The 13437-nt window shown below is 35.5% G+C and overlaps 1 protein-coding gene across 5 annotated transcripts in view; it reads right to left on the reverse strand.

Annotated features, from left to right (window-relative positions):
- Positions 1-644: 644 nt before the first annotated feature.
- The window catches only part of LOC107927572 (uncharacterized), a 48140-nt gene continuing 35347 nt past the window's right edge, over positions 645-13437 (reverse strand). For 4 of the 5 annotated variants that reach the window (XM_016858666.2, XM_016858664.2, XM_041114462.1 and 1 more), the window contains 13 exons: positions 11186-11299; positions 11016-11099; positions 10169-10219; positions 9912-10088; positions 9506-9828; positions 9082-9420; positions 8911-8974; positions 7511-7657; positions 2458-2562; positions 2269-2379; positions 2027-2131; positions 1763-1832; positions 645-1659 (listed from right to left, as the gene is read on the reverse strand). In XM_016858666.2, the coding sequence (XP_016714155.2) occupies positions 965-1659; positions 1763-1832; positions 2027-2131; positions 2269-2379; positions 2458-2562; positions 7511-7657; positions 8911-8974; positions 9082-9420; positions 9506-9828; positions 9912-10088; positions 10169-10219; positions 11016-11099; positions 11186-11299 (2385 nt within the window). In that variant the 3' untranslated portion in view covers positions 645-964. Of the gene's footprint in view, positions 1660-1762; positions 1833-2026; positions 2132-2268; positions 2380-2457; positions 2563-7510; positions 7658-8910; positions 8975-9081; positions 9421-9505; positions 9829-9911; positions 10089-10168; positions 10220-11015; positions 11100-11185; positions 11300-13437 lie in introns of those variants that run through there. The other variant, XM_041114465.1, reaches the window with a different exon arrangement.

A 13437-nucleotide genomic window follows, 5' to 3' on the forward strand; every position in this document is an offset into this window, starting at 1 on the left:
ATAAAAATTTCATTAGTATATATTAATAAAATTATCTTAAAACTAATTTGATGTTCCATTAATATATATTAATAAAATTATCTTAGTTTGTATTTTTTCATTTATAATATAATTATTAATTTTTATATTTAACTATTTTATATCTAAACAATATGTGTATGTATTTATTTATTTATTGTTTATTATTTGTTAACATTGTCCGTGAACATGTTCAATTATATGTTCATGAATAAGTTCGTTTAAGGTTCATCAACATTAAACAAACAAACATGAACAAATAATTTTAAATAAAAGAACATGAACAAAAAATTAAAATCTTAACCAACACAAACAAACTTAAAAATAAACAAACGAACATGAAAAAAAGTTTGTTCGTCCAAACTCTGTTCATTTACATGCCTAATATTAAATAAATCTCATTTAACATTATTAGAATTTAGAAAACAAACTAAACGTTCCAATAGGATCTCAACACATTGGTGTCAAGAATCAAGATCCTATATATGTATTTTTCCCTGCATAGTAAAGCGCAGAGAATTGAACACCACATACCTTGACATCCATGAATGTCAAAATAGCTATTCAAAAAAAGAAAAAACAAAGAATACACACATAATCCCAACACAACATTCTGCAGAGAGAAAAAAACCAAAAAGATAAACAATATTTGAATAAATAATTCTAATCCTTGAAGGATAAAGTCTTGAATTTATACTTAGCAGAACCAACTTTTTGTATATATCTACTGTTGTAAAATATAATTTTGTACAAACTATACACGAGAAAGAATAAATGCAAGAGTAAAAACCAAATGCTTTCCAGCTCAACTCTTATCTAGCTATTGGCTCTCTTTCTTTCTTTTTTTGTGAACTATATGTTAGGGACCTTTGTTTTTAATTATATATATTCTCCTGTTCTTACTGGGGTGAAAAAGGCTTACAGAAAAGGAACTAATAAAGGAAATCTACCTGATACTACTTCTCTGCAATAGATATTCACTTCCCCCTTGCTCTTTCCCCTGTTCAATTGTAGAAAGCAAAACCCGTAAAAAGTTCTTTGTGTCTTCTTCTGATTCCAGTTCCAAGTTGGTCTGAAAAAGTGGAAGCGGAGTTGATGGATTATTCCACCGCATCTTCGTCCCACCGCCACCACCCTTCCTCGACATCTGCTGATTCTGTCTTAACAATGCATCTAAACTGCTTCCAACAATATGTACCACACCATCATCAGCATCAGTGTGGATTACACTATGCAGGCTAATTTCTGTTTCTATCACCCACTCTTGATTAGCTGCAACACCTCGGAATTCAGGTTTCCCCAAGTCCACCAGACTCGGGCAATTAACAACCAACACAAGTCTCTCTGTCATGATGACATATTTACCGGGGTTTTTAAGTGCCTTGGACATGACATAGACTTCATCCTTGAGCTTGCCATCATCAGCTTCCTTAAGCACCGATATTCCAACAGCTTCTTCCCAAGAGTAAGGCCTCAAAGGAAGTTCTCTGCTTAAAGGCCTCGGCAAACGAACTCTACAACGTTGCGAACCCATTTGGTATAATCTGCTTCTGTTTCTAATACTCTGTGCAGTTTTTCCAGTAACCTCAAGTATACTAGCAGCTGGTCTTCCCACTAGTCCTGTTACTCCCAAAGCTATTCCTGTACGGAACACAAAAATAATCAGATGATGATGCATGGCTTGTTGTTTATGATAGTAACATGGTTCATAAGACCTGCAGCCAACTAGCTACCGGTGGTTTACCTGAGAGGATTCCAGGTAGGCCATGTTTCTCTGCTTCTTTAACTGGCGATTGAAGGAGGCCAGTAAGTCCCTGAAATTAACAGGAAAATAAGATTCAACCTTGAAAAGGCATGCAGTAACATCTCTATCCAAACAGGCTCCCCATAAAAGACAACTGTTAACAAGCAGCTTTATTTCTTTCCAGAGGGTTTATTGCTGTGGTGCAATATTTACCATCCAAATAGAAAGAGCTCAAAAGAGAAAAAGTAGAAAAGATGTTCATACCTCAAAAACTTCATTAATTATGCCTTTACTGTGTGAAGCCTCCCCTTTCAATTGCCTTTCCATTCTTGCAACAGCCTGCTCATCAAATGTAAATGCAACAATACCCTGCAAGCAGTATAGCTTTTCACTGTCAATCAATGATATTTAACTGAATAATTCAAGTTTCTCATAGATAATAACATTAAGAGATAAAAAATAAAATAAAACGTTAATTAATTAGAACAAATTGCATCTAGTGATACCTTGTGTGCAGCTTTACTGAACTGAGTGGCAGCATCACTTAGTGCATAGACCGTATTGCTCAGAAGACTAGTAGTACCTTGAGCCATGCCTGTGATAAGTCCAGTGGGACTCTAAAAGAAACATTCCTATTTCAGCCCTCAGCCATTAACACAGAATTAAAGCTAACAAAGAATACAAAATTTAATTACCTTCAAAATACTCTTCGCAGGAACTGCTAAGAAATCTCTAATTCCTACACCTAGACTCCTAGCAAATCCCATGGGATTGCCAATAACACCAGCAGAGCCAAACACCTGCAGATTACATTAGTTTCTGTGAAATCAAGTGAGGAAGAAGAAGGAGAAAGAAGGAAGAAAACAGCTGCTGTTGCAGCTCTACTGTTGGCTGTAACAGCCGTAAAAAAGAAAGAAAAATAAGGAGAAGAAAAGAGAGAAATAGGGAAAAGACTTGTGTGAAAATAATACTTGTCTATTTACAATAAGTTACATAGCCTATTCATAATAATAACTAGATACACAAATAAGGAAAGACAAAGATATGATATGATATGCCTAATATTATGCTAATTAATCCTAGAATCATGACATAATTATGCAAGATATCACAACTATCACAACAGTTCCGAGAAGATGATGAATCACATCAGAGGCAACACAGTCAGCAGCAATGAAATTCATACATGGCAAGCTCTGCAGTGTGCAGAGCACTAATTTGCTTCAAACAGATTCTAAGGGAGCTAGAGATCAAAGCATAACTTCTGAATCATGAAAAATGGAGTTCTGAGGCACCCAAGAGTACAAACATCAAATATAAGGTGATATCTTTGACAAATTAAAGTCACCCAGGCTTTAATGGTAAGTATGGGATTTGGTTGAGATTCTAGATTCAAGTTGTGGTACCAATGGAACGGCAGGACTTGAAATTTGATCTGAGGCCTGTGAGTAAGCCCACTGATAGAGGACATTTATCATGTGGCTTTGTTTATGTGGTCATTCTATTGTACATAAATATTGTTTTTGCCAAACCTTCCTTAATAGTTAGGTGGCCATATTGTGATGCACTTTTTAAACCTAGGTTTGTGAAGTCATAAATATAGGTTTCAATAAAACTTGGAATTTAAGTTATGATGATTGATATTTTGATTTAGGGATTTTTACCTATGAGACATGAGATTTGAGTTCATGCAATTGAGATTATTAAGGCTATTATTGAGTGATTAAGAATGCCTGTTCTACATCAATCTGGTAACAAAATAGACAAGATTTGCAGTTTTGGATTTGAGGGAACCTTTTCAACCGTTAAAAATCCTATACCGCTTTTCATCCACTAAACCCTTTTAAATTTACTAAATAATTCAAACACTGCTCTCACAACTCAAAACTTGCAGATATTTAATAAACTAAACCCTAAATCAAGGTTGTTGGAATTGGACCAGACCGGCCAACCAAACCGGAAACCACTCGGAACACCAGTCTGGAAAAAGAGGTTGAACCAATTGACCTACGAACCAGTACAAACCAGTTGAACCGGCTGTTATACTTTTATTTTTTATTTTTTTATGAACTAATAATTTATCTAATCAAACCACCGGTCCTGTTACAAAATCATTGCCCTAAATACTAAACAAAGAACCACAACTCTCACATCAGAACACTAGTGAAATTAATCTTAAATTCTCAACAAAAATTCAAAACATGAGTAGTTAAATGAACCACGAGCCCCTTTTAGAACATGAGGAAGCCAGAAAATTGCAAAAGCCTCCCATTACCCTTGTATAGCCCAACAAAAAAAGAAGCAGTCACCGTCAAGGGTATAATGCGTTCCAAAATAGTCAACCAATGCATTCCCAACTTAACAGGAAACAATGATGATCCACAAGAAACCAACAACAGAAACCTACAAGAAATGAGCAACGGCGTCAACTCTATGATCGCCTGGGTGACCTGGCAAAAGTTTATCAATCCTGATCTCATAACAATCTCCAAGCTCATGCCAACCTGCTAGTCAGCTACTTCACGACAGAGCTTTGGGTTGTTGATTCCCGAGCCATTCATCACATTGTCTTAGATGCTAAAAGTGCATGATTACCATGGTTCCGAAAAGGTTTCAATAGGCAATGGTAACACCATTCTAATTTCTCATATCAATAAAAACCAATTTATGTGCATCAAATCATCACTTTCAATTACTTAAAAGAAACCTTATATTTGTTTTTCAATTTTGCCACAATAAACAAACATCTATGAAGTTTTCCTGTCAAGGATCTGAATACAGAAGCGCCTCTAGTACGCGGGCAGAATAGAGATGGACTTTACTACGGGCCATCAAGCAGTCCAACTAGTCCCCAATGCAATATGGTCATTACTCGTCACTATGGCACTGTCACTAAAGACATCCAAATTTTCGTATTCTAAATAAAATTTTGCATCAATTTTCTGTTCAAATTCAAAAACTGTTTCCGCTTGTAATTCTTATTGCTTCAATAAGATGCATAGGTTGCTTTTTGCTGAAAATCCCCTACATAGTCAACGACCATTACAAACAATTTACAATGATTTATGGGGCCCTCCATAGTGTTGTCAGTTGATAAAAGTGATTTATGGACCTTGCTTGAACGACGTTTTCAAACAAAAATCTTTTCTATATTGATGGTGGTAATGAATTTGTAAGTTTAAAAAACACATGGAACACCAACAATTATTTTCCCCTCCTCTACAACTAAAGAGTGGCCCTAGTAGAGCACAGATACCTACATGTTAAACTGCTAAAACACTCTCACACAAAGCCTCACTACCCTCAATATTTTGGATTTTGGCCGATCATCAAGCTGTCAATCAATAGGTTAATCACACCAAGTCTAAAAAAAACATGCCCCTATAAAATTTTATGCCAAGAACCTCCAAATTATAAGTCTATAAGATTTGGGTGTTATGCTATCAATGGCTGAAGCCATATGCCAAGTAAACTTTAGTCTCATTTAATACCATGTGTTTATTTGAGATTTTCTAACAAATACTTCACCACTAGCGTTTTCATCCTGTTCGTTCAAAAATTTATAGATGTCTTAGTTTTTCAAGAAAATTTCGTTTCAAAATTTACTTCCCAATTTACAACTATTTCTCACAATCTATCTTGGGAGAAAATCTTATTTCCTTGTCTTAAGCTTCCACCCTGCACTATCACAAAGCCACTCTACTCTGCTGCTTGCTAGAGGGTTTCAAAAATTTCAAGTACTACTCCCAACCTACTTCCTAATTCTCCACCTTTTCCCCCTAACCAAGCTCTATCATCATCTCATCAACTTCCTACAACCTTTGCCTCATCCAACCCGGAACATCGACCACAACCCCTCCTAACCTATCAACATCTAACAACTACTACACTAGCTAAACCAACACAACCTACTCCATCTTCTCCAAATCCATGCTTGCATCATCAAAAGCACCTCCCAAACTAACACACATCCAATGATAACATACTCATAAAGTAACCTCAACCCACCCCCACAGATCCACATCACAGCTCTAGCCCTTCCCCTCTTCATCCCACGAACTTATAAACAAGCCCAATGTCATCCTCAATAGAAAGCAGCCATGAAAGCTGAATTTGATGTGCTTGTCAAAAACCAAACATGTGACTTGCTTCCTTATGATCCTTCAAAGAATGTGATTGATTGTGAGTGGTTATTTAGAATAAAACATCCTGATGGTTCTCTTGAAAGGTGCAAAGCACAGTAGGTTACAAAAGATCTACATTCAGTCCAATTATCAAACCCACTATTGTTCGACTAGACCTCCCAATACTGACTCAAGAAATCTAGCCACTCTTCCAACTAGATGTGAATAATGCATTATTTGCAAAGATGATATAAGAGGTTTATATGCGACAATCACCCAGCTTTGCAAGCAATTCATTGTCTAATCATGTTTGCAAATTGAAAAGCAAATTTATGGTCCTAAACAAGTGCCTAGGGCTTGGCATTACAATCTAGTAAGAGTGGGATTCACCAAATTCAATCTTGATAGTTCTCTATTCATACTTCACAAATTTGACTTGAATGACTATATTCTTATTTATGTGAATGTTATAGATCGCTAGCAATTACATCCAAGGTGTTCGAAATATGATTGATCGCTTGTCCCATAGGTTCTCTTAAAGGTCTTGGTACATTGCATTATTTTACGGGCGTTGAGGTCCTTCCTAGTGATGATAGTCTTCTATTTTCTCAACACAAATATATTTTTGATATTTTGCATGATGTTAATATGCAAGCCATAAAAGGTGTTCCATAACAATGTGTTCAACAGCTTTTGGTCCTTCCAATGATGAACACATTGTTGGTGTCTTGAAATATAGGCAACTTACTGACAAACTTCAATACATATCCTTTACTAAACCTGACATTGCATTTACTGTCACCAACCTATGTCAATTCATGCATCATCCTCAAGAAGCCCATGGGAAGGCTATCAAAAGGTTGCTCCGATGTTTTAATCGAACATCCTACGATATTCGCATAACTCGTGAACATGACTCAAGGCTGGTAGTTTATTCAAATTTCGATTGAGCTGGTGAACCGATTGATCAAACTTCCACTACTAATTACATGATTTATCTAGGAAGAACTATTTTATGGTCCTCCAAGAAGCAGTGATCAGTGTCTTGATCTTACACTGAAGTTGAATATCATGCTCTAGTTGCTGCTGTCACAGAAACATATTGGCTCGCTAATCTCTGCTGTTCGCTACGCTTTTCACTCTATCATCCAGCATATCATATGTGATAAAGTTAGCACAACATACATTTCTGAAAACCATGTCTTCCATAACTGAATGAAACATGTGCAAACGACTTCCACTTCATTCGTGAATAGGTAGAAAACAAAGAAGTTGCAGTCAAACATTTACACACTGTAGATCAGGTTGCATGTTCCAAGTTGGGTGTTGTCAATGTCTTCACCAACTTGCAAGGGTGTAAAAGAGAGGAACCAACTATCGTGAATCTAACTCCATTTTAGCTTTCTGTTATTTGTTCCAAAATTTTGTTTTTCAAATATTTTCTAACATACTTAAGAGTTATTGAGATTTTTTCTTCTAGCTATTAGGAAAATTAGTTGAGAATTACTTGTATAAATAGCTTGATAAAATTCAACAATGGAGCACATTTTGTATTCTATTTTCCTTATAGATAGCACCGTGCTATAGGGTTCAATGATTTTAAAAAAGACGATCTGATATTTACCTTGTACATCTCATGGAGAAATTGTCGAGTATAGTGCCTAATCAGGATCTCCTGAATAGATTCCCAACTGGCCATTTGATGCATGATTGACAACTCTTTGAGATGAATTCGTGCTCCCTCTACATCAGCAAGAGCCATCAGACCTCTCTGCAGTGAATAATTTTACCAAGAAGATTAGTACTTTACAGGAGAGGAACCCCAAGGGAATTTTCAAAGTTCTACTAAAACAATGGAATTAATATGAAGCAAAGAAAAGTAGTAAAACAAAAGCACACGAATTACACTAGCAAAGCACATTTTTTATTAAGGAATGACCATTTAATGATTGACTCAAGAACATCTGCATGATTAAAATCATGGCCAAAAATCAAAAGATGAAATGAGAATGATGATTGTTTTCCCTATTCCCTCTTCCATTTATTTTATTATTATCATCTTTTTGCTTTTGTGGTTTACAGTTTCTATGGATGAGGCAATTAGAAGGGAAACATATGCCAAACCAATAAACAAATTAAAGAAACACAAAACTGAAATAGACTTAATAGCATTCTGAATTTAACTTCACGAGTAGGAAATATCATATGCTCCTGTTATGCGATTATTACATTTGGGGAAAAAAGGACAAGAGAAAAAGATCATTGCTGCAAGTTTGACCCTTTTTTCACCCTCCCTGTTTCTATTCAACTTATAAAAGCAGTAGTTAGTATTTGACAACCAAATACAATTTTAAAATAGTCTCAACTTCTAGCAAAAATTCAAACATAAAAAATGACAAAAATAAGCCAAACTCACAAGGAAACCATGAAAACTTGCAGAATCCTAAGTAGACTGAATTAGCTTTAGCTCGTGTACTAAGCATAATAATGTGATGGATCAAGACATCACCTAAAATAGCTAACGAATTGCTCAGGTCACTTTCATCCATATACTGAGGCAGAAGAAAATCTCATCCTAGCAAAACAACTTATAAATATGCACTAACCAAATCAAGATTAAGTAGCATCCACCCAAATGCATAGTGGCCAATTCCAATTACAGTCAAAATAGTGAAACAATATATTCTATGAGTACCAATAAATATACCAAGTCTCTATGTCTGCGCATGTAAAATAAATGTGAAACACTAGACATGTTAAGTTTGGCCCTTAGTACAAGGCAGGAAGCACAAATCCATCATATTTGGTATAAAAAAAAAAGGTAACCAGTTCACTGAAGCCACATGAGATTTGGCCATATTTTTCATTTATTTCCTCACTAGACAAGAAATGAAATCTTCACTTCCTGGGTAAGCTAGAAATGCTTGAACTTTTTATAATCATGCCAGTTTTTATTTTTTAGATACTCATCTATGATACACAACCTTGTATGGTTCTCGGAGTTTAGATAATAGAACCACTCACATGGATAACAGATTCTCCAGATGTAAGAACCCCACTTCTAAGCATCCAAGGAGAACTAGAAAAGCTGTTCAAACGAAACCTCATATTTGTTAGTTTAGTTTACAGGTGATAAAATAAGAGCTTGAGTTGAATTTAAAGAAACCAACTCCACTAGAGACAAAGTTATTCTACCTAAGAGTGAACTTTATAGGAGCCAAATCAAATGATTCCACATAAATCTTCTTCTGTCTTCTGGCCAAACAGTGAATTTGCTGCCAAGGAGCCCCTATTGGAACTATTAAAGGTAATCCACCAGTGTCATCAATTCTACTGAGCACAGGAGTACCACTACCATGTAGGTGTTCTCTTACTTTCACATGCTCAGATGTTTGACCGTGCATAAAACCCACATTGAAGTTAGGATCAGAAAATGGCAAGGCTTGACTCTGTAAACCTGGAGAGACAGCTTTGTAGAAGTAAAGCAAGCTCAAAATCAGTTCCTGTTCAAGCTCAAGGCAAAAATCTGCCATTCTGCAAGCAAATATATACTAAAATAAGCACTTAAACTATTACAAATCAAACAATTACTAAGATGCATTTGAATCTGAAACGACACCTTAAGCTTATATATTCAAAAGAGACCAATGAAATATCTTTCTTCCTCCACTTTGCCACAGCTAGGTTAAACACAGGTTCAAACGAAGAATCTGAAGAAATCAGTAACCCCCTTTCTGCTTTAAATTTTGGGCTATCATCCTTCTTTATCTGGCCAGCTTGGTTACTTCTGTATTCCCTATTAAAGGAAAGGACGACAGGATAGGGGGTGTTATGCAGTTGATTATCTATTTGAAGCGAAGATATATGGCAAGAAAGCTTTTGGTGGTCCACACTTTGAAATAGATCAATTTTTATATTTTTTGCAGAGGCAAAAAGCAATTCCTGCAAAATAAAGAGAAAGCTTAATAGATTTTGAAGTATATCTTTAGATCTGAACAAAACTCTAGCAATTTGTATCTGCTAACCTGTGGATAAGAATTAACCAAAGAAATACCAATGCAAGGAATAGTAACTGAAAACTTCTCCTTGTATTCAGCAGGTTTCCCTTGTTTCTCTTGATTTTGTTTTTCTTGGAACCTAATGCTACTTTGATCTGTCATGTCTTTCAGAACATGATATGTTGAATCAATAATTGTGAGCACCTGAAACAAGAAATTCAGTTGTTAAGCTACACAAATGCAAAAAAACATCCAGCTCAAAGCACCTAACTATGATAATGTACCTTTGTTGCACCCTCAGCACGCACGGATAAAAGCAACATCCTTTCTGGCTTCTGTAGACAGTTTAGCATTAGATAAATATTTAATGTAAAATCAGGATACAGGAGTAGAGGGGAAATAATAACCTTGAATAGCTAATTTTTTATATTTAAGAATAGCTATTTCAAATATATATTTATAAACGAGCCAACAGAATCATATGCTACATTACTCCAGCAGTATAATATAGCAAGCCATCTCATATTCCTTATGTCTTTAGAGAACAATAATCGGTAATATTTTTCAAGAACAAGGGAGAGTGAAGGATTTTCTTTGGAGCATGTTTTCTGGATTTATGTTATTTTAATTATTCTTTAAGCAATAATCAATAGATTATCAGGTTCACATATTTACAACACTTGTGTAATTATTTATATTTTAATGTTTGAAAATTATTAGTATTTGGCCATGCTAGTTCTAAAAGATAAACACAGCCATGCAGGTTGTACAATAGCACATTGGCTTATCTTGAACTTTGGTAAAGTAGAAGAGCTTTCTATAGAAATTTAGCCTCCGAAATATTCAAAAAATAATGCTCACCTTCAAGGTAAGCATCTAATGCTACTATATTCATTAAATATAGCATGAAACTAAAAATCGATATATTATTAGCTTGCAACTTTTTATCTTGCAAATTGACCCTATTAGACAAGTTACTGCAGGAGGGTTCAATCCTCAAAGAATATCAACTGAAATATACTACTAACCCTCCTTTACCAATTCAGAGAAGATATAAAGTTTGCTGACCTATTTAGGCGCCTTATGTCAGGTCCTGCTTAAAGAAATAAAGCTAATAACAGAATGATGTACCTCAGAAGTAGACTGTAGGTGCACAGGCATATGTTCTTTCAAATCATCTAGAGCAAAAGAACCCACCATACGCTCCCCTGGTACCTTTATATGTCAAACAAAGATTCATTAGAAAGGCAATACCTTACAGTTCATCACTTCAAAAGGAACAAAAAGTAAAGCGGGCATACCTCAATAGAAACACGGTGGGGATAGCAGGGTTCATCCCACGCATAAGGGCAGGAAGTGTATGGGTGAACAATGGTGTCAAGTGATTCACACCTTTGTTGGTAAATCCTTAGTCTCTACAATGACAAAAAAGATACAGAACTCTCACAAAAAATTATTATTAAAGTTTTAAAATGGGTGATGCAGAATGCAAAGAAGGTAATTGAGGGATTAAACTACTTAAAGGTTTGGAGTTTACACAAATATTAGCTATTCCACATTTGATGGTTTGGGATCTTAGCATTTCATATTTAAGAGTAGAATGTCATAAATAACCCCTAACAAACAGAAAGAAAAGTAATAGTAGAAACGGCAGTACAAATAAGTAAAATATAAGATAAAAATAAAAAATAAAAAATAAAAAAACTACTAACAAGTACTCTGTCAGATTTCAGAATATTTGAGTATATCAAATATGATTCTAAAAATATTCTATCCCTAACTTTAAGGCTGTACAGTATCCCTACAATTATTCTGTTTCCTAGCATAAAGTTACCTTCGTGAGGCTAACTATGTGTATAAATATGTATGTAATCTCTTGTGGAAAATATAATAGAAAATATCCTGTTTTTCACATGGTATCAGAGCCTGTTATTTAGCCCGAGTTCTGGGAGTTTTTAGCCGGTTTCTTTAGCCTGTTTTTTTTTTCTGACTCCCAACCAGTCCTCAAGTCTATAGAACTTGTTCAGACACAACATGACTGAAACTGTCAAGACCAGTAACACTGGGGAGGGCTTAGAAATTTCTGTAAACAACTCAAATCCAATGAGTGAGTTTCAGAATATCCAAGTAGCCTACAGGCTAAATGGAAAAAATTATCTGAAATGGTCCCAACTGGTTCGTACCTTCTTGAAAGGAAGAGGAAAGCTGAGTCACTTACTCGGAACTGGACCTAAAGAAGGGGTCCCTAAGTTTGATGCTTGGGATGAACAAGACTCTATGGTAATGTCTTGGTTATGGAACTCTATGATGCCAGAAATCAGTGATACATGCATGTTTCTTAGCACATCCAAAGAAATATGGGAAGCTGTGAAGCAGACTTATTCTAAAGTTCGAGATGCTGCTCAAATCTATGAAATCAAGACTAAGATTTCATCCACCAAGCAAGGAAGTCGATCAATCACGGAGTATTCCAATCTGTTGCAAAGTTTGTGGCAAGAGATGGATCATTACCAGTGCATTCAGATGAAGTGCAGTGAAGATGCAGCACTCCTGAAAAGGTTTGTTGAAAAGGATCGAATTTATGATTTTCTTGCTGGACTAAATGTTGAGTTTGATGCAGTAAGAGTTCAAATACTTGGAAAAGAGGAACTACCATCACTAAATGAAACAATTGCAATTGTTCGTGCTGAGGAAGGAAGAAGAGGAGTTATGGTGGAGATCAATCAAGTGGATAGTTCAGCCTTGGTTACTAATGCTGTAAATGAGAGGAGATTTGGCCTGGAGCAGCCAACTAGTGAAGATAATAGACAGATAGAACGTACAAAGTCTTTTAACAAGGATTCCGTATGGTGCACCTACTGCAAAAAGGCTCGTCACACTAAAGACAGATGCTGGAAACTCCATGGGAAGCCATAGACAACAAACAAAAATTTTTCAGAAAAAGGTGGACAATCAAAGGGACAAGGACGAGCAAATATAGCTAGACAACTAAATAAAAAAAACAATTCTCAGGAATTACCTATTGAATTCAATAAAGAAGAAATTGAGAAGTTAAAAAATTTGCTGGGATCATTGGAAAAAACTTCTTCAACAAGTACTTGTAGTTTAGCCTTTTCAGGTATATCCTCTCCTCAAAGTTCTAAAGTCTCAAATACAGATACCAAAAGTTCTTGGGTCATTGACTCAGGAGCTACAGACCACATGACCCACTCCTCACAAAAATTTGTTTCTTATACACCTTGTTCTAGTAGTAGAAAAATAACAGTAGCTGATGGTTTTGTGATCACAGTGGCCGGTCAAGGTGATATTGTTATAAACAAAAACCTTACTCTTAAAAATGTCCTTCATGTTCCAAAATTATTTACCAATCTTTTATCCATTAAAAAAATTACCAAAGACTCTAACTGTAAAATGGTTTTCTATCACAATCGGTGTCTTTTTCAGGAACAGAATACGAAGAGGATGATTGGACATGCTAAAGAAATAAATGGCCTATACTATCTTGAAGAATCCAGTGAAGAAGTTAGTGTTTTGAATTCCTCACCTTTATCTC

This window comes from Gossypium hirsutum, chromosome A05, assembly GCF_007990345.1.
Source record: "Gossypium hirsutum isolate 1008001.06 chromosome A05, Gossypium_hirsutum_v2.1, whole genome shotgun sequence".
Taxonomy (NCBI): Eukaryota; Viridiplantae; Streptophyta; class Magnoliopsida; order Malvales; family Malvaceae; genus Gossypium; species Gossypium hirsutum.